This window comes from Pogona vitticeps, chromosome 3 (assembly GCF_051106095.1).
Source record: "Pogona vitticeps strain Pit_001003342236 chromosome 3, PviZW2.1, whole genome shotgun sequence".
In the NCBI taxonomy this organism is placed as follows: Eukaryota; Metazoa; Chordata; class Lepidosauria; order Squamata; family Agamidae; genus Pogona; species Pogona vitticeps.
The window spans coordinates 203,477,829-203,505,558 of record NC_135785.1 but is presented as its reverse complement, the minus strand read 5'-3'; the positions used below and the strand labels follow the sequence as shown (position 1 = coordinate 203,505,558).

General features: G+C 40.6%; 1 protein-coding gene across 1 annotated transcript; it reads right to left on the bottom strand.

Moving 5' to 3' along the window:
• Positions 1–27,188, bottom strand: C3H21orf140 (chromosome 3 C21orf140 homolog). The gene is made up of 2 exons (XM_078388898.1): positions 9,118–27,188; positions 1–6,422 (listed from the first exon to the last, which is right to left on the bottom strand). The coding sequence occupies exon 2, from the start codon at positions 902–904 to the stop codon at positions 149–151; it is 756 nt and encodes a 251-aa protein (XP_078245024.1). The 5' UTR covers positions 905–6,422; positions 9,118–27,188; the 3' UTR covers positions 1–148.
• Positions 27,189–27,730: the final 542 nt, after the last annotated feature.

The following is a 27,730-nucleotide window of genomic DNA, read 5'->3' as shown; positions in this document are numbered from 1 at the left end:
TGGATACTGGTCATGGTGTTTAAAATCCCCTCAAAATTATTCTTTTTATTAATTATTAGCACAGTTGATTTGGACTTTGGAAGATGAATATATTGGTAGATTTCATATAATAGTTAGTCAGCTTTTAATCAAAGATGGCCAGGGAAGTTTAGGAAAACTTATCCAAGTAGTAGTTTTCCCACCTCCGTGTTTTACTAACAGCCGCCTTCCACTTGTTTGGCGTCATTCTTTCTATTCCTTTTACAATCAAGTCACTGAAGAGGATGCACTGGTAGGAGGAGGATCTTTCGAAGGAGGCCAGAGAAAACTCCTTTCGGTTATTGATGATGAACCATTTCAGTGATGACCAAGCAGCATCTATAGGGTGCAGATAGTTGTAGGAGAAAGGCACAGTGAGAAGTTTGTGACCTGTGGCCTCAGCTGTCTCAGGGCAGCAGTTCATGCACAGTAAAGAAGGGGCAGATGTGGCCTGGGGTTCAGTTATCTCCACCTCCTGGCTGGACTCTTCAGTCTTTACTCTTGATGGTCTTCTTGCTCGGACCACAATGGCACACTTTCCATAAGTGATGGAGAGAAAGTCACAGAATTCCTGAAAGACTTCTTGCTGGCCTAAGGGCAACTCATTCCTTAGAAACACTCTATATCTCCAGGGTACCCATCCTTGGCTATTGCCAGCATGTACAATAGTCCATTTGGGCCAGTTGAGAGTATCTTCATGAGAAACCTTTTCTCCTGTTATTAGGCTTTCTGAAAGATCAGTTTCTCCTAAAAAGATAGTGTTGTAGCCCTTAAACTGCAGAGTTCTTAGGGCTTTTAAATATTGCAGACATTGTTGCCTTGAAGTAGCATCATGGGAATACCGGTAAATGATGTGCTTTAACAGTGGATTTACAACCCGATACATCTTGGGTTTTCAGAGGAAAACTGAAGTGCATAGAAAGTTCTGATGATGCCCAAGACAGTGATGATCTCATAATGGACCTCCCTTGCATATGTTATTCAGTCACAGCTCCACAAAAGCTGAGCAATGCATTCACTTGTTTTAGTGGATAAATTGTGGAGAAAAATAAATCGCAATGGTGGAAAATGAGGCATTACTGTTTTATTGTTTGCTCCTGGACTCTGGAACTCCCTCCCGTGGGAGGCCAGGCTGTCCTTCAACAATGCAAAGACCTTTCTTTTCAGGCAGGCTTTCCCTTAGGAACTGGCTATCTAAGAAGGTTTTTTTTTTCCAAAGGGTTGTGTGTATTTTTTTGTTGTTTTTCAATCTATTTTAGTAATGTTGTATCTACTATTTTTAATATATTTGTTTAATGCTTTTAAAATATTCAGATAACTTTTAACATTGTTAAATAGCTTTTAAGATTGTTTATTTTTAACAAAGTAGGCCATCTTGGGTTCTTTTTATGAGAAAGAATGGGTAAAAATATTTTAAATAAAGAAATAATTGTGTGCCCGTCAAGTCAGTTCTGACTTACAGTGGCCCTTTCCAGGGTTTTCTAGGAAGAGAACACCCAGAAGGGGTTTACTATTTTCTTCTTCTGGGGGCATCCTGGGACTGTGCAGCTTGCCCAAGGCTACACAGGCTGGCTGTTGTCCCAGGAAGTATAATGGGGAATTCAACTTCCAGCGTCTGGCTCCAGGTATCTAAAGTAGTGAGCTATCCAGCCAGGTCCTCCATCTTTCGATGACAGAAATAAGGCAGAGTAAGTTACAGATATGCATGGCTATTTAAAAGCTAGGAACATTTTCTCCTGGTTAAGAGAGAGAGAGAGAGAGAGAGAGAAGAGGCAGAGTATAGAATATTATCTGTTGAACACTGTTACAAGGCCTTCAAAGGGAAGCAGGTACTGGCTGGGAGTGAAAGTCAATGGGATATCTAATCTGTCTCTGAATTCTTGGATCATCTTCTGTTTATTTTATGTATGGATCAGTGAGGTTCAAATAATGAATAATTTTCCCCTTCATATTTGTTTCTCTGTATTTAAATATGTGCAGATCTTAAAATGAAAATAAATGTTCCCATGATTTGTAAATACCTCTCATCCAGCTGAATGTGCTTGGCTAGCAGGAAGCCCGGGCAACAAATTCAGTTGCATAAATCTCTGGCACTTCTAGAATAATGCAGTCCCACTAGGTACATCATCACGTCCATACCTTGGTAATTCTCCATTCATAAATATTCATGCATGTTGTCGGTATTTGACTGTCATGGAGCAGCAAGCAGGAATTATTCAAGTTCAAAATTTCTAAGGAAGTTGAATTCTCTCAAATAAATACTGAGGCAACCTGAGGAAGTTTGCTCCTGTACACAAATCCAGAGTTAAGCTGGGCTGAAGATGAGTGTTATGTGCCAAATAAATGTCTTTGCCTGCTGGCAGAATTGCGAGAGAGGCAGAGAAATAATCTAGCCTCCCTTGGCAGCGTCTAGGAGCAACAATAGAAAAGATATTCTCTTGTGTCCCCTCCACCTGCACCTGCAGTGGGGAAACTGAGATAAAGGTCTCCTCTGAGTATCTTAAAACTAGGGTAGTATTTCAGGCAGCCTAACTGCAAGTCACAGGAGGTTCTGTAGGTCATGGCCATCACTCTGACTTGTGTTCAGATTGGTAGCCTGGAAAGCCATCATAACAAGGAAGTCATAGGGTCCTTGTCACTTGTTCCAGTCAGCTGTCTGTGTGCAGCATTCCAGATTACCGGAAGTTTGTGGACACTTTCCAAAGGCAGCCCCATGAAAACACTACAAGGCCAAACCTGCATTACCCAAGAACAGGGACATTTGGTGCATTAGCCTGAGTTTTACAAATGTATTCTTGGCCACCTCTGAAACTGGCGCATTCAGGTTCAGGGCTGAGTCCAGGAGTACATGAATAGTATGAATAACATTAATAATATGAACTTCAAGTACAGTGGTGCCTCGCTTAACGAGCGCACCGTTTAACGACGAATCTGCATAGCAATGCATTTTTTGCGATCGCTAATGCGATCGCATTGCGATGTTTTAACAGGCAAAACATCGCATTGCAATGATTGGTAAGCGTTTTGCTTACCGATCTTCACATTGCGATGTTTTGGGAACAGCTGATCGGCGGCTCCAAAATGGCCGCTGGGTGCAGAAAATGGCCGCCTGCAGCATTTTCGCGCCCTGCCCTCGCTTACCGGGCAGCGAAAATGACGGCCGGATGGAGGATTCCCCGCATAGCGGTGAGTTTTTCCCCAATAGGAAAGCATTAAACGGAGTTTAATGCGTTCCTATGGGGTTTCCCCCCGCATAGCGACGAAGCTGGATAGCGACGTTAATCCTGGAACGGATTAACGTCGCTATGCGGGGCACCACTGTATACAGCCACCAAGCACAGGCTGAATCCTTGCTCCCTGGTCTGCCTTTCAACTGACCAGTAGCACTTGTTTCTTCTCTGGTCTGACTTTCAATTTGCTGTAATGAACCAGTTTATTGCTGGCAGCAGACACTGATTTAGGACAGGAGTGGGCAGGTTATGGCCCTCTAGATGTTATGAGACTGCAGGTCTCAGCATTCCGCCTCATTGGCTCTGCTAGTTAAGGGTTAAGACAGGGCCTGCAGTTTGATTTAGAACTAGAATAGTGTCCTGGATTAGGTGGACAAGAGAGATGAATGAATGTGATGTGATCGTACTATTCAGATAGCAGTACTTTTGAAATTGCCTTTGGTTCACTGAGATCAGCACATTTTGAGGCACTGGTTAGATGTCTAAATTGTCACTTGCCCATATTCTAAATGAGCTTGGATTGTATGTATGTAGATTCTCTTTTAGGTCAGATTTGTTAATCTTTATTCTGCTTAATTTATCATTTTTGTAATTAATGGAAAAGACGATATTGCTAGGAAGGGAGAACAACCTAATATGAGATGTTGTTGGTTTGCATGATTTGAGCAGAGCTGTTAATGATTAACACATATAGTCACCTCATATCAGAAGTGACTTGATGGCACATCTTCGGAGTTTTTTTTTTTTTAAACTAATCAAATAATGTTATACTGATAAGCTGAGTAGAATGGCTGAGACTATGACAGGATATAGGCACCAAAGCTTTGCTGATATTGAGTAAGACTATCCCCAACCGTAAAGCAAAAAACAGTAATTTCACATCTTAAATAAGTGAGCTTTTGAATATTCATTCTGTATTCTTTTTAAAAATATCTTTTTAAATACTTTTACAACCAGACATATAATCCCTTTGCCAGCATTAATCCCTGTTTGGCCAGGAATGAATTAGAAATTCAACTGGGGCATGATTGATAAGGTCAAAAGTTCAGAATACCCCAGACCTGGAGCTGATTTTTCTCTTTGAAATCTGGTATCAGGAGCCTGGTCTCAGAAATCATGAGATTATGTTTACTGAAAGCGTCAGTGCTGGGACAAACAACTGGTCCTCACTTTTTAATGCAGAAATACTTTGAATATTCCTCACAAAATTGTATGCTAATGCCCTGAAGATGCATGGCAAAATTTCCCCTTTTTGGAGGATTGTCTCTCCATTGCTTTCTTTAAAGCAAGCCTTTTCTCTCTCTCTCTCTCTCTTTAATTTAAAACCTATCTTTTGACTCTGTTTCTGTGAACTTTAATTGTCCTACAGCTCTCCAAATAGTTTGCTTCCCCATCCATGAAGCTAGAACAATCTATCTGCTTTGATTCACACATACAAAAGTGTTTGCATAATTATGTTGTGAACTGGCCAGAGAATGCTTTAGCAGCACCATGGGGCAGCATGTAAGCCAAAACAACAACAACAACATGCTCAGTGTGATAACAATGTCATTGTTTCTCACATTTGAACAGCTGCTTTTGAGGACTAATATTACATCCCATACAGCCTGGATTCTTTCCAAATTTAAAAAAAAAAGCAGGTGGGGCCAACCATTCTCTTTCAAGATTGGTCTTTTTGATGTATATGAGCTATTTTAAATCTGGGGATGTTTGGGGTCACCTATTTCAGAAGGGGGTGAAACAGTTTTACATTTAAATAATCATAAATTGAAAACCTTTTCTGCAAACGTCCCCAAATTTCACACAGAGCAACAGCAGATTGTCGGCTACAACTATACCAATTTGGTGCTGGCTTGAAGCCTGATTTAAAAGTTTTTTGTTTGGATTGCATCATTTTTAGAAATGCTGTGTAGAATGTTGAATTGTTCTGCTAGCACAAAATCACTACTGCACTCTCCTGTAGCAATAATTGATCCACATCTTTATTTCACTGTACTGTATTCTGTTATCCATATCTTGACTTCACTCTATTCTGTAGCCCTGCCGGCAGCTCCCAATAATATGAAATTGTCAGAGGTGGGGGGAAAGTACTTTTTTTTTTTAAAAAAAAAAACATAACTCATAGAAGTCCTCAGTCTGCCATTGACATTAGTCTAATTTGACTCTCGAGTATTTTGGCAGTTTTGTTTACCTCCATGTCTTGTCTCAACCTGTGAAGGCTTCTGCTAGAGCATGTTCCCTGTCTTTGTTTTCACACACTGAGGACAATCATCCCTGTGAAGCATGAAATACAAAGTACTCCATAAATTTGAGTGCCAAAAAGATGAAAATGAAGACCACCCACAGAACACAGTTAGGAGGGGAAAATACTTATGCAAAAAGTACAGTTAACAAGGAGGGAAATTTATTTTCTTCTTTCATAACAAAACCACACAAGAAAATAAAAGTCATCCATGTTTGGGCATGGTTTTTAGGCTCTCATCAGAGAATCCTGTCCTGGGATGTAGAAGCCATTGTACTGGTTGCTCAGGATTTGATACTTTTACCAATATACAGTGTGTGGAAAGCTTGTGGGCAGAGGCTTTCTAGCAACTGGTCCAAGTTACTGGAACTTGAGGCCCACGCTTCATTCAGCAACAAGTATAGCTTAGAGTTAAAAAAAACAGGCAAGCATATCACATATCCAAAAAAACCCCCAAAACCCAACAACAGGCAAACATATCACATATTCAAAGGTCACTTTCATACATTTCTCAGCACTGATTCTAGGCTTGGAGCCTCAGCTTCTGCTGTAGGACACTTGTTAGTCTTTTGATAGTGGCTGGTAGCACTAAGCACTGATATGGCGCTCTTGTCAATAGTAGGCAAGGTGATTTTGCAGGAAGTTCTTGTTCTATTTCCAGAAAACTTTTCTGAATAAAGATAATCCATGTAATTCTCCCGCTGCCTGGAAACAATATTGGTCATCATCAGAGAGAAAAGGAGAAAGCCGAAAAACCCAACGACAATCAGGATGTACAAGGAAGCGGCAATCTCCTCCTGCTCCACAAGATAGGGGTTTGTGAAATTCCGGTATCCTTGTTTTTCTCTTTCTTGTACGTAGACGTATAGCAGACTCTTCAAAACAGATTTTACTTCAGTGGGACTGACATTCATTTTACAATGCCACTTGGGCTGCAAAAATGGGAAAAGGGAAGATAACATTCAATCTTATGTTCGGCACTTACTTATTTGAAATATATGAAAGTTATGCACCACTCAGGGCTGCTAACAACATGTAAAACCAACAACGAAAGAGGACACATTTGCAAAAGAATAGCAACAACCATAGTTATAATTGATGGCATCATCATGCCAAGGTACGACATAAAACTAAGTCATTGGATTAAGTAAATAATGGTGACACCCCCCCCCCCAAGAATTCCCTCAGTTCCAGCAGGTTCTCCTTTGCATGCTTGGTCTGACACTGTTGAAAGGTTGGTTTTGCAGCCTGTTGTGTGCTTAAGTGCACAACATGAGGCCTGCCGGAGGTGGGAAATATCTACACAATTGCCCTTATGCTGCAAATAAGATACTGCCTTAGTTTTTAAAAGTGTAATCATAACAGGAACTAACTATTTGGGTGGGTGGGACATTGGAACTATAATGGCAAATAATTACTTTAAAAAGGTAATTTTCCATGCTCAGGGTAAAACAAATGCCCACTTTACTGACAAAGGCTTTGCCATACATTAACATGCTCTTAAAAAGGGGTACTGATTGAGTCTGCCATGGCAGAGAATTCAGGAGTTTTGTTGTTGCTGCTGCTGTCAAGTCACTGCTGACTCTTGGTTGGTGACCCTATGAATGAGTGCTCTCCAAAATATCCTGTCCTCAACAGCCCTGCTCTTCAGGTGCAGACAAGTCTCTTTCTCTTCCCTCCATCAACCATAGTTCTGTTATAGGGAAGTTTCTCTCTCCACCAGGGTGTAGGCAAAGGCAACATGAATTACTTCATCTTTCTTACAGTGACAAGGAAACCCACAAAGCACGCATAAAATATTTTTGTTTTATGTTTATTTTTCCATGCAGATGACTGTCCTTAGAGACCTGGATATAAAGGCACTGCGTAACTGCTGTGTCAACTCCAATGAACATTATGTGGACCCATTCATTTGACAAACTAGTGCTGCCAGTTGAAAGCTATGAGATTTATTTTAGATTCCCTGTCTCTACACACAAAGGATATAAGGATGATTTGGCTTCCATTGACATCACACACACACAAAAGCAAAAGAAGTAATACAACGCAATTTCTTTGGTTTTTAAGTACAGTTGTTATTGATTTCTACAACTGCAGTATTCTAGGCAGAAATGTGGATGAAGGAGCTGGGCTCCCCCCCCCCCCGTTCTTAATTACTCACAGAGTACTTGCTTTTGCTGTTGTTAAAATTGAAAAAGCTGAAGTTCCTCCTACCTGATAACTCCCTTCCTATCTATTTCTTGTCTCCTTTGTTTTCTACATGCAGTGCTATCATCCTGACAATCCCTTTGCCCCAGTATTTCCCTTTATTCTTTATATCTAACACCCCAAAAATGAGCTGCCCTGTCCATTTAATTTAATATGGATGCAGAAAGCCAGGCCAAGTACCGAAATTGCAATATGCATCTTTTCCAAATGACAGAAGCTTAACTTTTCAAGATAATAAAAGAGGCACTTGTGAATCATCAAAACAACAGCAACAACAACAACAATAATAATAGGAAACTATGTAAAGATCCTGTAAAAGAGATAAATTATTTCCAGACTTACAGCAGTATTAAATTGGAATTGCCTTGGATAGAGATCATAGTGAGGCACCAGATCTAAAAGCCAAATGGCAGGCCCAGCTGGAATTGGTCCTCTTCTGTTCAGTCGTCCTGCTCTGTCTTAAGTCCAATGTCTTCCCACTGGTGTCCACCAGCTGTCTTATATCATCTGTGCTCCTAAATCCTTGTTGAATCTTACTTTTAATTGTGGACACCAAAGTGTTTCCTCCCATGTACCACTTTTAATGCTTTTTCAGTGAAGTCCTGGTGTGAGCGATTACTGGCCATGTGAAGGTGTGGGAACATCCTGGATGATTCAGGTCTGCGACTCCGAGCTAGTCACCTTCCTCCTCCTTCTCCTCTTCAATATTATTGTTATTATACTTTAATGGCCATGTTTACTCTGCCATGAGGTTTGTGACTGGCCCATCTGGAATCCCAGCACTCATTATCATTCAAATAACCTCTGTGATCCATGAGCTGAAGGAGTGAGATTGCTACTTCATACACATGCTCATTTAATACCAACAGTTGTTAAACAGCTAACATGGACAATTTGCCTTTACCTTGTACGTGTAATGAGCCAAGGCAGTGAGAAATCCAACCGCCTTTATGGGAGATTGTACGGACACTGGTGAGGAAGGATAGGGGAAGAAAATTTGGACTGGATTACGGCTACGGAGGAGTGAGAATTTCATTTCATTGGTTTTTGACAAGAACTGACCAAAATTTACAGATTCCTTCACAGCTGGAAGTGAAATAACTTCTTTTAAAAATAGAAGATAAAAGGAAACAAAATTGACATATTTCTTCATTTCTAGTCAGGACTGTGGAGGAACATGGGATCTGGAGTCAGACATGAAACGAGTGAGACTAAGGGGGGGGGGACAAGTGTGTGTGTGTGTGTGTGTGTGTGTGTGTGTGTGTGAGAGAGAGAGAGAGAGAGAGAGATGCAGAGTCAGTGTATGAGGAAAGAGATTCTCCCAAAGCTTATTGGTTTCTGTATATTGATACGTGTTGATATTTACATGATTATTTTTCATTTACAAAATAAAAGGTTGAAAAGATGGCATCTCCTTACCTCAATTACATGTGATTTCAGTGATGGATGCCTCAACTGAACTGTTTTGAAGATCCAGGTAATGCCTTGTGACGTATCAGAGATCAGTCTTGCATTGTGGAGTAAATCGTTTGAAGGATTTCTTTCTCTGAAAAGCAGAATACAATCTGTGAACATCAGGAAGATTTTTCACCTGTGACATGGAAAATGACACAGAGGTTTAGCTTTCCTCTGCAGCAGCAAATGAATCATGTGGTATCTAGCCTCATCCAAACTGAGGAATCGCAGTTCCTTCTCAGAGCTGTCTGTTACCTCGGGGGATCTTAAACATTACATAATGTTACAGTCCTCTCTGCCTCCCTCAGAATTTCCTCATGTGAGCAGTTGAGAAGGCTTGCTAGAACATATCTGGCTCTATGCCAAGTGAAGCCACCCACTCTTAAGGCAAGGTGTTGCGCACTGAATATTTATTGCACAATTGTCCTGCTTCAGTTATGGAATTTTACGGGATTCTCCAGCTGATGATACCTTCCCATTGTAACCTCTTGTGTTTTCGCACTGTTTCCTGCATCCATTCTTATCACAAATGTGATCAAGAGGAAAAGATGAGCCATCCACTTGCTAGCAATTAAATTCCACAATAACAGCCACATCAAAAATTCAGTGAGGGCACAAAGTTAGTAATACGTGCTTTATCTGAAGCTTATTACAGAAAGTTTGAGTTGCCCCTGTGTCTGCAAACAACTCAAATATGGCCACTGGTGTTATAGTTCAGCCAGATGTCTTTTAAGATATTCTTTTTAATTTCCTCACCCTATCCTAATCTGATAATAGTATTTTAAAGATGCCATATGAAATAGCAAAAACATATTTATTTATTTATTTATTTATTTATTTATTTATTTATTTATTTATTTATTTATTTATTTATTTATTTATTTATACTACCTGATTAATGCAAAACCCTACTCTGGATGGTTAACAGTTGAATCAAAGCAAATAAAACAATATAGCAATAAACAAATAAATGTAATAAAATGAATCAGGTAAATAAACAACATAAGACCAACAAATTGATCGGCATAAACAATTGATTAAGAATTTTCTCTGTCTGAATGGTTCTGTCTGGAAAGAAATTTGGGATCAAACTAGACAGCATTGACAGCACGTTAGAAACTTGTATTTTTAAAGTGCAGAAATACATCTGTCATGGCATGAGCTTTTCTCACCTCCCAGAGATTGCAGATTACCTTGCTTTGTTCTGTGATAGGTCATCAGGAGGTAAAAAAAGCTTCATTTGTAAGTTGGATTGCTCAGGAATGAAGCTCTGTGGGAATGGCATACCATCAGTACCATTCAAGGCTCCAACTAGGTGGCAAAATTATCCCAGGCTGGATCAGGTTAGATCATTAAACTAAACAAAGTTGCTTTCAGTCTGATATGTCATTTGTGGCAATTTTTGCATCATCATACAAGGTTTCAGGGCAGGAAACAACACCACACCTCACCCTATTTGTCCCTCTCTTTAAATTAAAAGGGGAAAGGGTGGTGGTGGGAAATGAACAAAAATATTTTTCTCATTGTCCTCCTGTCTTCTCCTCCATGGGAGAGCAGGAGGAAGCTTTCAATAAAAAAAAATCTAAGCGAAATAGTGTATCAACAGTGACATACAAGGGCTATTTTAAATAAATGAAACACTTTTGCTTCCTCTCTCTCCCCCTCCACAGGGGAGCAGGAGGAAGCTTCAATTTTCCAAGATCAAGCTGGAAGCAAACCAAAACAGAATGATCCTATTCCCCCCCACAAAAAAAAACACAAAACAGTAGGGACTTGTATACGTCGTGACTCAGCAAATTCCCGGTGATTTAATCAGCTTATGTTGAGACTTACAACTGGATTTCAGTCATAGTTTTATACCTATTTACCTGTGTGATTTTACTCAAAGAATATTGCCAATTATACTTAAGTAAGATGTGGCAAAGAACCTGTTAGAAAGCTCTAGCCCCCTCCCCACAAAACTGTAGCTTTCAGATCTCCTGGAAAGAGCAATGGAATGATTACTGAGGGTGTGATCTAGGCAGTGAAGCAGGATCACGCTGGATGCATTGAAGAGGATCATTTCATTGGGTAAGATCCCATTTTAGACTGATCTTTCCATGCACTTATGATGGCCCTAACCCCATAGCTAGGAAGGAAGGAAGGAAGGAAGGAAGGAAGGAAGGAAGGAAGGAAGGAAGGAAGGAAGGAAGGAAGGAAGGAAGGAAGGAAGGAAGGAAGGAAGGAAGGAAGGAAGGAAGGAAGGAAGGAAGGAGTGGGCATGAGAAGGAGCTGGGCTGGTTTGCATTGAAGTTTATCTTTTGTAGCCAGTGTAAACTGGAGGGATAACAAAGAAGATAAATTGCAGTCTGAAAGCACCCTGAGTCATTTAATATAGTGTAGGTATATTGTCCCTTAACATTTTTCATATAGTTTGGTATGTTGAAGAAATGCGGCCTTTGTGGGGAGTTATGCTAAATTTCCTGGGGTGCTACTAAACTGCCATAAAAGAAGTGTGGGTAGGAAAGGAGGCATTTGACTGAGGAGTTGTCAGTTTCCTTTTTCCCCTGCATGGCATTGTGTGGGGTGTGACAATGCCCTCTGACTATCTGTACAGCTTGACTCCCTAGAGGTGCTGGAATGCTCATGACAGACTTAACAGAGCTCCACTTTTCTGCTCTGTGCCTGGGAATAAGACAGATCCAGTGGCTTAATATCTTGGTTTTCTTTGGGCAGAGCCAAACTTGATGGGGTAGTGGTGGAAACAATAATTTTCCTTCCAAATCTACAGAAACAAACACGAGTAGAGAACAGAGCATAGGTTATGGATTTTAGTATTGTAGCACAGTCATGGAGCCATGACTATACTATATACTGTATTATTGTAACCACTTCCCTGTGTTTTCCTTTGGTTCCCCTCTATCTATATTCCTTCGACTGTTGTTTGTTATATGATAAAAAACAAAAAAACAATCTACAGTAGCATCTTGAATGGGAGCTCTAGGTAGTCTCGATTGATCCCATCTCCATGAAACCCTCAGTTTTGACTGAGCAGGCAACTTTCAAGTGAACCTAAGGAGGCCACCAGCAGCTCCGCTTATTTCTATACATGTTGATTCTGAACAGGTACTCTGGCCAGGGGCACTTTGCCAGAGCAGGTGGGCCAAAAGGTGTTTGACAGCATAGTGGCCCAGTCCTTAGTCTAGCATTGGCTCCTTTTTTATTGATATTTGATGGCTGGAGCCTAATTTTGTGTTTTTTTGACTGTGCGTAATACCTGTATTTGGACCACATATTGTACCCGTAGAAACAAGGAGATAACTGCAATCCTTCATTCATAAATCTAATGACTTAATGTCATTCAAATGCTACTGAGTCTGTACTGAATATAGTATAGAACAGAAAAGGAAACCCTCAGGACTCTGAGGGCCATTTTTCTAGCCCGAGGAATTGCCAGGGAGGGAATATTAGTGAAAGTGACAAAAAGTCACTCCCTCTTTTCTAAAAACTGATTTTGTAACATATTTTGATTTAAAATAAGGTATGAGGGGATCAGACCTTGGTGTGAAGAATTGTGCTCCCTAAAGGAAGAATCCCTCCTTAATAATAATAATAATAATAATAATAATAAATCCCCAGGTTTTTGTTTTATTTTGTTTGTTGGTGGGAAAAAAGATTCCTTCTCTGGGGCCCTTGGAAGTAGAGCAAAAGTGGTCTCGAAGGGTTGCATGCCACCCTTGATGTATAGTATAGTAATATAGCATAGTATAGACAATATTGTATGTTGTCTGTTTATAGACAGCATCAGAGGCTTCATATTTTGGAAAATGTGTAATAATACTGACTCCTGTTAGATTCATGGGAAGAATCAATTAAATGACATTGTAGATGTATTAGGACTGCAGTCCTAAACACCATTAAATAAGCTTCACTAAAGACAAATGATCTCTTAATAACCTTGTGTGTATGTTGCTCTATTAGAATAAAATGCTGTTTTAATGAGTAAATAATTCTTGGTAAGGCAAGCCTGCTTTTAGTTCAGAAATAAGAAAACTCTTGAGATTTTCATACACAACAACACTCAGTGAGGAAGTAAACACTTAAGCAATGCAAAATTTATAATGCCGTGATTTCCTTCATGATAAGTTATTTCACAAGATATTGCCCATGCTTGTTAAAGTAGCTGACTAACCATATACATGAGGCAGGGCTGTCTGTAGCGTGGGGTGGGGGCAGTCATTGTCAGCGAAAAAGTATGCCTGTAAAGAATTTCTGGGTTTCTTGACTGAAATACAGTATTGCTCAAGGAGTCCCCAGAGCTGTCACTACACTTTCAGGAAGGACTGAAGTCACTTCACAGAGACTTCAGTAATTTCATGTGATGCAAGCTGTGATGCAGTTTTAAAATATGTCCATTGGTGCCATTTTTAAATCACAACAGAGCTTATGTCCTGGGCAGCCAGTGCTAGGAGGCTTCCCAGCTACTGACAGTAGAATTTGCATAAAAGCAGGACAAATGAAATAGGTGGTTTCACATCTGTTTGCAGGTAACTCACAGTAAAAAAAAAAAGCTTACAGTGGGTTTTCTGAAATGTGTAGTTCCTGTCCTGGATGCTTGGAGAATATTAGCTGTGTACTTGATTCTTCCCAGGTTGTCCCATCCTGCATAGGGCAGGCAGCATACCATCACCCAGATCTAGAGCCCTCCCCCCAGTCAAAGGATATTAATTTTGCCTGGATTCAGGTACAGCTTTTTGCCCTCATACACACCAAGACTGACTCCAGACACCAATTCAGAGTTTTCACCACCACCTCCTCAGGATTAGAAGGTGGCAGTGAGAGGCAAGGGCCCTTAGGTCATCACCACACTGATGATATTTCAGCCCAAATATCACAAGTACTCTCTTCATATCAGTTCTATCATTCCAGACACTTTCCCCACACCATGGTAGCGGTTCAAAAGTTCCATTGCAAAACATTAAGGAAGACCCATATGTCCAACTTTTTGAGCATTTTCTCAAACCAAACTAAGAATAGCCTTCATTTTTGCTGATACTTTGATTCTTGACAAAGGTACTAATCACACTATTTCATCTGGTGTGAGAATATGTGTCATGTGTGTTCTTTACTCAAGTTCTTCTCACATAAATTTTGCAAGGCTTGTTGGCCAAAGAACAATTTTATCTTCTCCCAGTTGGTATTTTCTATGACAAAGAAAAGCTCTACAAAGAGGCAATGCCTGTCGAAAACTGAGTTGTTATACATAAACCAGAAATAGGAAAAGTAGGCAAAATGTATGTAAAACATGAATAACTACTTCCTTGCAATTTTAGTAAAAAAGCAAGAGGAGGTGATAGAAAATCAAGTTACATTAATTATGTATACCATCTATTGAAAGTATATAGTTTTGAACTATCATCCATGTATTTATCTGTACAAAGGACAGATTTGTATAATGTCTAAAGTTGTATTTAAAAACAACAAAAAGCAAAATTACTTTTCATATGGATACAAATTTTTATTATCTTCAAGTTTTTTTTTAAAAAAGCAGTATTTGGGAAAAAATGGATCAATAACATTATCTCTGAAATGAGTGGAAAGAAAACAAAGCAAAAGATGGACAAAGGAAGGAGAAAAATCTTTCTCTCTTCCCCATGCATAGTCATTACTGAAAACTGAAACACATAAGTGGTGACAAAAAGTATAGAACTGTATTACAGATTGTATCAATATACTTACACTTCATGCTCATCTCTGTCAGGTGTGAACAGCTGCGCTTTCTGAGGTAAACTTAAGGCATGCCTTAAACTGACTTTTTGTAACACACAAGAGAAGAGAGGAGTGGCTTCTTTTTCCTTATAGGTGACAAATATTCAAGGAAGTGGCACATGTGACAGAAGTCAAAATCCCAAGCAGGCTTACTCATAAATAAGTCTAGCTAGCCTCTGTGAGGTGCACTTACTGATAAATGTTCTGAGGATTTTCCCCAGATTATCATACAGACAACGGTAACAAAATACTTTCTGAATTTGGGGTTTTATGGGGAAAGGGTGTTACTGACTCTTGATTTGCAGAGAGCAGGTATATATATTCATTATTCTTATTATCTGCAAGTTGATGGCCTTCATACCAGCAATGATCAAGCCCATGCAGAACTGTGGGCAGATTAATGCTGGTTGCTTAATATGGGAACAGCTCACATGGGGGAAATTGTACATGTCTGAGCCATAGCTTTCTGTGGTAGGTTGATGATATCTCACCCAGTGTAAATAAGTACTTCTATGATTCTTACTTTTACCTTAAGGCAAGCAAGTCATGGAAAAGGAAGAAAGGAACATTGTTACAAGACTCGGAGATGAAGTAACCTCATGATGCTCCTTCCTGTTATGAGCTTTTCATGTATGCCATACTTCCCATAATAGTCTGGGAGTGGATTTACTTTGCACATCCCTCAAATATCATATCAGTGCATATTCTACCACTTAAGCTTGTACATTCATTTCATGACTAACACACAACAATACAATCTGCAACCTTTGCTGAAGCAAATCCTGATAGCTTCCACAGACATACCCGCAAGCTGAACAGATTTTTTTTTCCTGAGCTATATTGCTCCCCAATTGAACTGAGGGCTATCAAGCTGCAGGTTACATCAAAAGCACTTTTAATTACTGTGCTTGGCATAAGTAGCCAGGAAGGGCAGAGTACATCTTTGGCTAAGGCACTGGGGCATGGAGAAGAGGTTCTGAACCACTTCCTCTTGCATTAGGTTCCCACTAAAATTACGTATAACTTAAAATTCCTGGTGGTCTCTTTTATTGAAAAGAAAAATGCTGGCAGTTCTAATTGTATTAGAGAAAATCACTTTTAATGCCATTCGTTACTAGGGACAGAGCAAAGGTTCTATTACAAGCTCCTCCTATTCCTGAGTTGTCATCACTACCCATTCTAGCCAACTGCAAAAGATGGGGAAGTGGGACAATGGGGCTCAATCCACAAGCTCCTCTGAGACAGGACTAATTGCTATTCATCTCCTCTTTCTGAAATATCATCTAGCACAGCAGTTCTTAACCTTTTCTTTACCACGGACCTCTTTAAATATCTTTTGTTGCTGCAGACCACCAAGACTTAACTCAATATTTAAAACCCTAAAGTGTATCAAATATTTATTAAAAGTTTCTCATGAAGGGTCTCATTGACAGATATTCCTTACTATAATAGTGACACTTTTTAAGATGACACTAAGAAGCTGGTGGCGGCGCTGCGGGTTAAACCGCAGAAGCCTCTGTGCTGCAAAGTCAAAAGACCAGATCGAATCCATGTGACGGAGTGAGCTCCCATCGCTTGTCCCAGCTCCCGCCAACGTAGCAGTTCGAAAGCATGTAAATGCAAGTAGATAAATAGGTACCACCTTGGTTGGAAGGTAATCCTGTTCTGTGTCTAGTCACACTGGCCACGTGACCACGTAAACTCTCTTCGGACAAAACGCTAGCTCTATGGCTTGGAAACGGGGATGAGCACCACGCCCTAGAGTCGGACACGACTGGACTAAATGTAAAGGGGAACCTTTAGCTTTACCTAAGAAGGTTCATTTTGCTTTGAACAGGATACACCCTCATCGATACAATCAGATCTTTTATATTTCACATTCAACTAGTGATCCATTCTGAAGTTCAGCCCAAATGTAATGTTATGACATTCACTGCGCTAATATAAAAAAAGTCACTTTACTGAAGAATAACCAAATAGTTTTATTAGCAGAAATCAAAGAAGGAACATGAACACAAAGTCTGTCTGAACATTCACTCGCACTGACTGACTCTGACTCTCTTCGCACAGCACCTGACTTGTCTGTGCAGTAGCAAGACATGTCATGTGCTATCTCTCTCAGCATCATTAATTTGCATGACCTTGCTGTGTGCAGAAATATCAAACAGTTATTTTCATAACTGATTTTTACTTCTGTTTGTTTTTAATGGTGGCAGTATGTTAGAAAAGCCACATTTTGCACAAACAAGCAAGAGAAGCAAGGGAAATTAATATTTTGTTTTGTGTTTCCTTTTCTTTCTTGCTGTCATTCATTCATTCTGTTTTAACTGCAAAATATCATAACATTTCTTCAAGCATTCACAGACTCCCTGTGAGGACATTGTGGCCTCCTGCAGATCTGTGGACAACAGGTTTATTTTATTTTATTTTATTTTTATTTTATTTTATTGGATTTCTACCCCGCCCATCTAGACCAAAGGTTAAGAATCTGTGATCTAGCACAAAGGTTCCTAACCTTGAGTCGCCAGATGTTATTCAACTAAAACTCCCAGGAGCCTGCATTGCAAGCTGTGTTGGCCAAAATTTCTGGGAGTTGTAGACCAAGAACATCTGGGGGACCAAGGATGGGAACAACTGATCTAGTGGTAACTGTCGATCTAGGCTTAGTTGAGGAATTAATGGACACTCCATGACTCAGCAGAATGACCAGCTGCTTTTTGAGTCCTCCTTTTCTCAAACCCTCCCATTCAGTTATAAACTGATCAGGCCTCACAGCTGCCTGCAAGGATGCTAGTGGATGAGTCACCACCTCATTTTGCCTGATTAGGAGATGGGCAGATTTTGGGTATAGGAAAGGACACAAGGTGTTATTTATTTCAGTTTTTCAATTGCATGTTTACTGGTAGAGATAGGAAGAAATGTTAGTGGATTTCCTGCCTCAGACACCAAAATAATTTGCCTGGCTTTTTGTATTATTGCATTTTGCCTTACTGCACAATTTGTTGCTTTGCCATAGACAGTAAAACGCCTTGGGTGTGGATGTCCCAAGATGTCCTATCACTTCACAGACTGGAAGCAATGTGTTTCCCAACCAGCCATGTGCCTGTAGGACAGGGAGGCTCCTCCTTGCTTGCTGCTACAAAAGGTGGAGGCAGCAGCAAGAAGGCAAAGTTCCCCTCATGTTGTGGAGAGGGAAGGAAAATAGCTGTCACCCCACCTCTGGACAAAGATGGAGGAAGGAAGCAGATCACATCAGCATTCCTGCTGCTGGAGGAGAAGGAAGTGGTTGTGTGGATGAGCTGACGGTTTCATCAGGTAGAAGATTTTCTAGGCCACCTCACACACCTTAGTCATTGGGTTTTGGAGAAGACTCTTCAGAAGCCATCACCGAAGAAACAACTGGTGGGCGACATGCAGCAATCTCCTGCTCTTTCAGTGTCCTTGGTTAGCAATGTATCATTGTTGTGGCTGCTGCCAAGGTGTGTCACGTTCTCTAGTGCCCTTCTTTATCTTAGTCTGAGGGTAAGGTGGGGACAGCCTCCCATCACCCATCACCGGTGCCTCATCTGATGATCTTTCCCTCCAAATCTGCTGTTTTCCTTTTCAGTTCTTCAGCTTTGTAGTAGGATGGAGTGGGGGTGTCTAAGCTGCATTTGCACCCTCAAGGCTCCACTTTGTGAGATCACTTCACCTTGCCTAATACTTGGGTAACCCCTGATGCTAAGTTCTGTTACGTATGTACTTCTACCAGGAAAGGGGATGGATGCGTTCTTATATCAGTGGTATCAGCATGAAACACCTCAATTTATAACAGGTGCTTATGGAGAACATAATATAACTGGAGAACATAATCCAGGAGGTTTATCCTGTTTTTGGAAATGTCTGATTTGACTACAGTAATATATGCCTGAGTTACATCGCACTTGGATTACTGTATGTGGGGCTGCCTTCTAAGAAACTTCCACTATTTCAAGCCAGACCGCTGAATGAGGAAGCATATAATACGAAACATATAATGTCCCAGCTACAACCACCGCACTGGCTACTAGTCTGTTCCTGGGCCCAGTTTAAAGGTCCAGGCTCAGCTCTTAAGTTCATCAGAGAAGGCCTGCCAGTGCAGGTTGATGGGATGAACAAAAGAGGGCCTTCTCTGTGGCTGCTCCCAGGTTATGGAATGTTCTCCCCCTTGCGAGATCAGGATGGCCGCCTCCCTTTTATCCTTCTGCTGACCTTTTTAGGCAGGCTTATAACAACCATGACTGAGCCCCTGAATGCCATTTTTGATTTAAGATGTTTTATAAATGTTTTATCTGTTTTAATTATTCAATGTACTTTAATCAGTTAGTTTAGCGGTTCTTTTAATGTATATCTCACTATGTTGTAAATTCTGTTCTTTTTAATACTGTGAGCTGCCTTGAGTCCTCTTATCAGGAGAATGGCACCATACAAACAAACAAACAAACAAACAAACAAACAAACAGTTTAAAAACATGGAAAATCAGCTGTGTTTGGCTTGAAGAATTACAGACTGGTTACACATGAGGCAGATCCTTTATTTTCTTGGTCTTCTAATCTATCGAAACAGATTATGGCTAGATGTAAAACCACACATGTCATCAGAAAGCTTCAGTTGTGCCAGGTAGAATTGCTCCCATAGGCTGCCTTTGCACATGTAAATGAAATAAGACATTTCACCACAGTGAGAAGGGGAAGAATTTATAGGGAAGAATTTGTGCCTCCTCACTCTGCTCTCTAGGTGCTAACTGTTAAGGAGCAAACTCATCTTCTGTCCCTTCACAGTTCTTTATCTTCAGATCAGAGGTGGGTCTGAGCTACTTTTCAAACAGAGGAACAGCTATACAAATTAGAGGGCTGTCCTTTGATTTGTTTGCTATGTGCTGTCAAATTGGAAATGACTTATAGTGACCCTAATAGGCTTTCAAGGTAACTGAGATATTTAAGGAGTGGCTTTACCAGTTGCACCCTCCAGTGAGCTTCCATAGCTAAGTGGGTATTTGGGCACAGAATCCTAATCTGTCACTCTATCCACTACACCACACTGGACTATTATTTGTCCTATGATAGGCCTTCCCCATCCCCATATAAAGACAGTATTCTGCAAAGTAAGACTCATTGCCAAACAATTACCATCAACTAACTCATCACACCATCGACAAGTCTTTCCTAGGACAAATGAATCATTGGCAGAACATTTCTCCTTTTTCAATAGCTCAAGGTAACAGAATTCTGAATCCAAATATCCTGGTAACCATCTCATTATGTTGTTAAACTACTTTGCCTTTAGGTTGTCCCATTCATCTGTATGGAGGAAGATGGTGTGTAAAGAGAAGACTGATACAAAAGTTTTGTGTAATGCATTTTGAGACCCCAAAGAGTTCACAGAGGACTAAAAATCCTTTAAAATTTATAATGCCTCAATGTTAATTTTTCAGATAAGATGGCCTAGTTTTTATGCATATCTCCAATGGCATGTGTAATATTAAAATGCTCTACATTTGAAAACACTGAATCAGTTACAAAAGGTCCTGTGATACATAATTGTGAGAGCATGGGCGTTGACCTGGAGCTTGGGTTGAACTTGATGTCTTCCACAGAGAAGGGATGATAGATCTATAGCCGAAAGAGGGGTATGGGTAGCATACTTTGCTGGGGCTCTACCCTTGAGCTGGAAGTAACACAAAAAGCTGGGCAATCTTGAGAATCTTTGGTGGCAGGGGACTAGGGAGAGTATAGAGGGGGAAAAGCTAAAGACCTATGAGAAGAAGGCTAGCGGTGAGGAGGAGAAGGCAGGAGAGGAGTGAAATGATGCACTGGACTGGCCCAAGGTATCATCGTAATTTGGGTATACTGACATGGTGTGTCCTCCTCCAGGACCCAGTGCTCAGTGTTTTCACAAGAGCTGGGCACATGGATACCTAGACATCTCCAAAGGCAAGACTACAGTGGAGTAGCCTGGATCTGCTCCATGGCATCTTCTACAACTTCACCATATAGTCTGACACCTAATCCAACCCAGCTGTGCCACTGGCAGTGACAGGGCAGTCCAAGAGCCTCTGCCAACTATAGCTGGACCTGGGCGCAAAAGAAGAACAGCTGAAGACACCAGGGTACTGAAAGACTGGCAGGGACATGAACCACCCAAAAGGACAGTGCAGCCAAGAGGCAGAGGGTAAAGTTGAACCACCCTGACCAGATATACAAGAAAGTGGGAGGTCAAAGGTTTGATCTCTTGAAGGTTGATGAGCTGTTTGTATGTAGTTAAAGAATCAACTTCTTGTTGTGCTGTCTCTACTGCTCTCCGGCATGATGACCAACCTCATGGGGTCCTTCAATGTCCCCTTGCCCCTGGAGGGCTTGTGGATATACACATAGTATTAACTTAATTACTAGACTCATAGTTGATATAAAATTATTACAGTGAAGTCTGATGTAGATTTAATTTTGTAGGGAGAAAAAGGCATGCTAATATTTTTCTCTTTGTCTTTATACTAGTGACAGCAGAATATGTTAAACAACCCGAACACACTGTTTGGCAGATTGCGACATCTGCCTCAGGTAGCAGATGCTAAAGGATGCAGAATAGTGGTAAGAAATTGCAGGATAGGCAGGGTGTGGTCCAAGCAGGGAATAAACTCTTCCCAAATTATGGGGACAGGTAACATTCATGATGATATTGCTTCAGCTGTGAGCCTCTCCTGGTGGAGGATACAGAGGTGTCTGCTGTGTAGTCATATACCTTCTAAACTGCCCTGCTGTCATCAGGCGTGATGGAATATGTTCTATGCTATGTGCTATGCATATGTGCTATGCTGCCTTGATGATTGTCCACAAAAATATGAGTTGAATGCATGCAAATGTATTTATTCCTAAAGCATGTGGGGAACTATCGCACACATTACACCAGAACACAGACAGAGTTCTGACTCCTGTCCTCTGTAGATCCCGGCCACAAAGACTGGTGAAACATTAGGAAGAAAAACCTCCAGAACACAGCCAAACAGCCCAAAAAACCTACAATAAGCATTGGATCCCAGCAGTGAAAGCCTTTGAGTTTAAGGGGTAGCCTGGGTACCTTCAGAAAAACATTCAAATTTCCCTCGAGAAGCTGACTGGGAAGTGAAGGGAAAAACCCACACTTCAGATATTTCCTTTCCTACTGCTGCATATGAAGCTGGGTTTTCACAGAGAATAACCTGCTATGTAAGAAAGTGTTGCTTTGCTAAGCAATTTTTGCAATCACACTTTAAACAGGTCTTAGTTGAGATTACTGGTTACTGTGTAATTATTGGGTTCTTGTGTACATGATAATGAGACCTGATTGACAGATAACAGTAATTGATGAGGTTCTCATCTGCTGCACTTATCTTGAGATCTCATATTCTGACATGGGACCTTTTTTTAAAAAAAGTTAAAATACCCAGGGGCGTTTCATGTGGAGGAAATTAAGGAAAGCCTGCTAATTCAAATGGCTTATCTTCTTTGTTAGAAAGAACTTATTGATATAGATTGAAATACAAATAGGCCCTAATAAAGGTTTGTCTGACAGGGCTACACACGTGATGAGAGCAAGGGGATGGATGTTATCATCCCTCCTTGACTTCTACATGTGGGAGGGCATTGGATATGAGGCCTGTGTCCCTACCGCCCATTTATCCCTTTTCATACTTTCAAGTGCAATGTCTGAATAAAACTATAATGAAGACTGTATTTCAGAGTGTGTATGTTCTGTGCCATCAAGTTGAAACTGACTTATAGCAACCCTAATAGGGTTTCCAAGATAAGTGAGATATTTAAGGAGTGGCTTTACCAGTTCCGCACCCCAGGTGAGTTTCCATGGCTTGGTAGGGATTTGAACGGTGGTCTCCAGAATCCTAGTCTGTCACTCTATCCACTATACCACACCGGGAATTTGTATTTCAGAGTACAAAGATCTTTCGGGTCTTTATTAGGATAATCGGTTACTGATTTTAAAATTAGGGGTTATAATGAATATGAACAGAAGTCTCTTGTAATCAAACCAGTTGTTGAAAATGGTATTAGCAATATAGTAATATGGCAAACATTTAGAAACTGTAAAGAACTGGCTACAAATTACTTCTGTTTATTTTACACAGAGGTGGGCAGCTGTGGCTCTTCAGATTTTTTCTTACCTTTAAAAAAAATTTTTTTTTGCCTACAGTTCTATCAGAATTCCCAAGGATTAAGATTATAGAAGTTGGCAGTCTAAAAGTATTACACTCTTAGCTGAACAGAGCTCTGGACTAAGACAGTAAAAAGTGGATTATTCCTAAAGAAAAGGACAAATCAGTACATGGGAGAGAATTTGCTCGATATACAGCTTCTGCTGAAATGCACAGCTAAAGAATACTTCTAAAGAAAAGCTATCACTCAACGTTCCTCTTTATGCTGTTGCCAATATACTGTCTTTCAAAACACCTCAGCTGCCAATCTTTTGCAGAGGAACATGGTTAAGGATAACTGGAAGCCAAGTCATCATGGCAACTGGAATTCTTTCTTGCTAAGTTTAAATGTTTCACTACTCATCCAAGAAGCTTCTTCAGTCTTGGATGAGTAGCAAAACATTTCAACCTAATAAGAAAGGTAGGGCTGGCTGCTGTGTTGCACTTGAGGACAGTCTGCAAGAAAGAAGTCCAGTCGTCATGACTCAGCTTTCAGATAACTTCACCTGGATGACTGAGAATCTTCACAGATATACGGTTAGGATAAAAACACACTCATGTTGCCATGTGCGTGTGTGACTTTTCGAACAGGATGTTAGAGCAATGCAGTGGTCATAGCAACATATGAGGAACTGTATTGATTCACAACCTATGTAACAAGAAATGCAATGCATTATTCCTGCTTTCTAATCTCATTTGGCACTTCTAGGTCTCCTCCCAATATTCACAAGGAAATATTAGTTAATAAATGGGAAGCAGTTTAAGACTTAGGTCACCTCATATCTGGTTGTTTTTTAAGCTCTCAAGATGGCTAGTTGGTATTTCCACCTTGGTAGCCTAACTGAAGCTTGTACAAGTCTGTACCTAAATCAAAGGCAATCCATGCCAGCCCTTTATGGTGGATCACCAGGGATACATTCATTTGATACTCTATTTTTGTTCCCTGCTTAGAAGTTCAACAATAGAAAGTCGGCAGTAATTGCAGGTCATCATATTTAAGGAATCTCTGATTAACAAAGAGCAGACAAGAAAAATAGGGTGTCAAATGAATGGTGGTATGAAAGGTCAGAAGGAAATAAATAAATAATAAAGCTGATTTATTAATAAATTCAGTTTTGTTTCAACATAATTGTCTGTCATGCATGGATATGAGGATACAAGAGAGACCAGCTATTTCACAGGGAGGGTTAAACAGGACTCACATATGGTGACAAGATGAAACCCTAGAGGCCACAAAGAAGAAGATGAATAGTAATCTTCATACCTTCTGGGTCCTACCTCCCGAGATTGAGTGGAAGGGATGACAAAGAAGTGAGAATTGCAGTGATACGTCTTTCTGCTATTGAGCGATATTATTAAGGGCAGGGCTTAACTTTTTGATTTCATCAAAACCATGACAATATAATTTCCTGTCCAATAGAATAATTAATCCTGAGGTTTGAGACAATGGATATTAATGGGGACATATATTGTATGGTTGGCCTGTTCTATAGTATTGTGGAACACCACAGACAAGTTAATACATGCTGCTTTAAGGAACTGCTGGATAGCTCAGTGGCTTAGGTCTGGTTGAGAGTTCAGTTCCTCACTGTGCCTCCTTGAGAGTAGCTGGACTCCATAGGATCCCTTCCAGCTCTGCAGTTCAAAGGTTGTTGTTGTTAAAGCAAAAGCGTGCTGCTTATATACCTCCCCACATCACTTAAATCACTCTCTGGGTGGTTTACAATTGAATGATGTAGGGTAAACACTGCCACCCCCCTGCAAACTGGGAACTCATTTTACCAACCTCAGAAGGATAGAAGGCTGAGTCAACCTGGAGCTGGCTACCTGGGATTGAACCCCAGGTTGTGAGCACAGTTTTGGCTGCAGTACAGCAGTTTAACCATTGTGCCACGAAGTTGCTAACCTAAGCAGTGCCAACTGATATAGAGGAGGCTAGTGAACGAATTGTACTGCCAATCAGTAATAGCAAAACTATGGTGAGCCATGGACAGTGGACAGAAAGGCGCTAGCTTTTCTAGAATTAGTATACAGTACGTGGATTACAGTGCATTGCTGAAAGAAAAATAAGCAAATAGTGCAAGAAATAGCATTTCAAGGCACTGAAACAAAAAATGTGACTGAAAAGAAAATAGCTTCTGTTTTAGCATTGTAGTCACTGCTGGATATAAAAGGAAAACTATATAACGTTGAAGAATCCTGGAAACACCACAGGAAAGAAGCACACTGGAGAAAGCAAAGGGAAAGTCACCACTAATGGCTGGCCCTATCATTATGCCGGATGCAGTAGCCACCCCAGGGTGGAGCAGATTTTGGATGCCATAAAAGTAGAGCAAATGGCTAATTACTGAAAGAATTATTGTTGTGACATAGAGGGGAACTCGTGTGATATTCTGACCCTGGTGCCAAAGTGCTTTGATTGGCCTTGACACGGGGATTGTCACTTGCTGCTCCACTTGAACCAGCAAAATGTCTGAGGCTGACCCTGTAACAAGGGGTTGGGAAGCAAAACAAAGAAGGGGCAGAATCAAACACATGGAAGAGGAAACCTGTCAGTGAACTGAGTATATAAAATAGTGTGTGGAAATATCTGAAGATGAAATCGGCCACCACTGAAGGAAGGATGGTTAAATTTGGTTCTTGCCAAATCAAGACTTCAAAAGATTTAAATCCCTGATTTGTTGTTGTACAAATCTTCCTTGACTATTCAAATTTGTATATTAAAATATCCTTAATTGCTAAACTACCTTCCCACACAAGCTCTACGTTGGTTACCTGAGTATAAGCTTCCTCTTAATATTCTTAATATAAACTTTTGTTGCAATAAGCTCATCATATATGACATCGGTAGCAGATTTAGGATATGATTTAAATGGCCCAATAAGATATTAAATGGGCTAAGATGCAATCGTGTGATATTCTGGATTGTGTGCTGTTGGACCAATTCCACATATATCACCTAGGAATGAACCAGAACTTGGTGAAGTTAGTTCCTGGAGTACAACCTCCAAAATTCCCCAGGTTATGGGTAATTATGGGAGTGATATGCAAAAACAGTAACTCTTCCAGGCTCTTCAGGCTGGTATGTTTTTTTCCCAAAGAGAACTTTGCAGTTCAGGTCAAGTAACTCTGCCCTGAATTGCAAAGTTCTCTTTGGGAAGAAATACCAGCCTGAAAACAACAACCTGATTTTGGCTGGTTACCCAGGCATGGGTGGATAGGAGGGCTTAAGCTATTTGCTCTCTGGTACAAAACCTGCCTGAAATGGTCTTTTTTGGGGGGGGATCCTATTTAAATTAATGGGACTTTTTACCACAACACAGATTGCAACTTTGGATTCATACTGGGCCCACAGCAAGGGGCAAAGGACTGAAGCCACACAGCTCTCAACACTACCATCCCGATGCAGATTAGGACTCATGTTCTTAAGAGGACAGCCATCTGAACTTTAGGGCAATGCTACATGGTTACTTATTACTTCACATATAGTTTGGGCCCAACAGTGTTTCAACCATACTCTCTCTGTCTGTGTGCCACATGGAAGAGAAACATGCATTTTAAGAATGCAAAAAATGATTTTCTGAAATTGATTTTTGGCCACAAAGAAAGGTAAATTTAGATTTCTTGGGGAGGGGGATTATCTGTTTCACTGCCAGCGCTGCTGTAGAACTGGTCTTCAATTTGACAAGAAACCACACCTAGTTAGTAGGGCTCAGAACAGGGCAGGGCGACAGGAGCTTTGCCCCAGGGCACCTAGACCGAGAGATGCATGTTTTTGGTGAATGTTAGGAAAATAAACAACAACACTTCCCACCCCATTTTCCTTTTGTGGGGGTTATGTGGGGAGGTACCATATTCTCTCCTCCATTTTCTTGGGAGGAGGTTTGTGTATGCCTCAGGGTAAAATGAGTGGGAGACAGTGTTGCTTGTCTTCTGCGTCAGAATGCTTAATTATGAGAATGATTGTGACTGACTTACTGACTGACTTACTTACGTACCTTTATTTCTTCTTGGACTAACGCTGGCTTACAACATGAATTAAAAAAAACCAGATCCAGATGAGAAACACAGTAAATTACAATGTTAAAGAAGCTCTAAATAGATTATAAGATTAAAACATACTCTAATACAATTTAAAGCTGTTTAGGGATGTGGTGGCGCTGCAGGCTAAACCGCAGAAGCCTGTGCTGCAGGGTCAGAAGACAAAGCAGTCGTAGGATCGAATCCACGTGATGGAGTGAGCGCCCATCGCCTGTCCCAGCTCCCGCCAACCTAGTGGTTCGAAAGCATGTAAATGAAAGTAGATAAATAGGGACCACCTCAGTGGGAAGGTAATAGTGTTCCGTGTCTAAGTCGCACTGGCCATGTGACCACGGAAGATTATCTTTGGACAAAACGCTGGCTCTATGGCTTGGAAACGGGGATGAGCACTGGCCCCTAGAGTCGAACACGACTGGACAAAAAATTGTCAAGGGGAACCTTTATCTTTACCTTTAAAGCTGTTTACAAACAAGAATGACAATAGTTAACAGCAAAAATGTAACATTTACCAATGGACACAGGCTTGTTTAAATAAAAATATCTTTGCCTGCTGGCAGAAGCACAACAAAGGGGGTGGGGAATCAGCC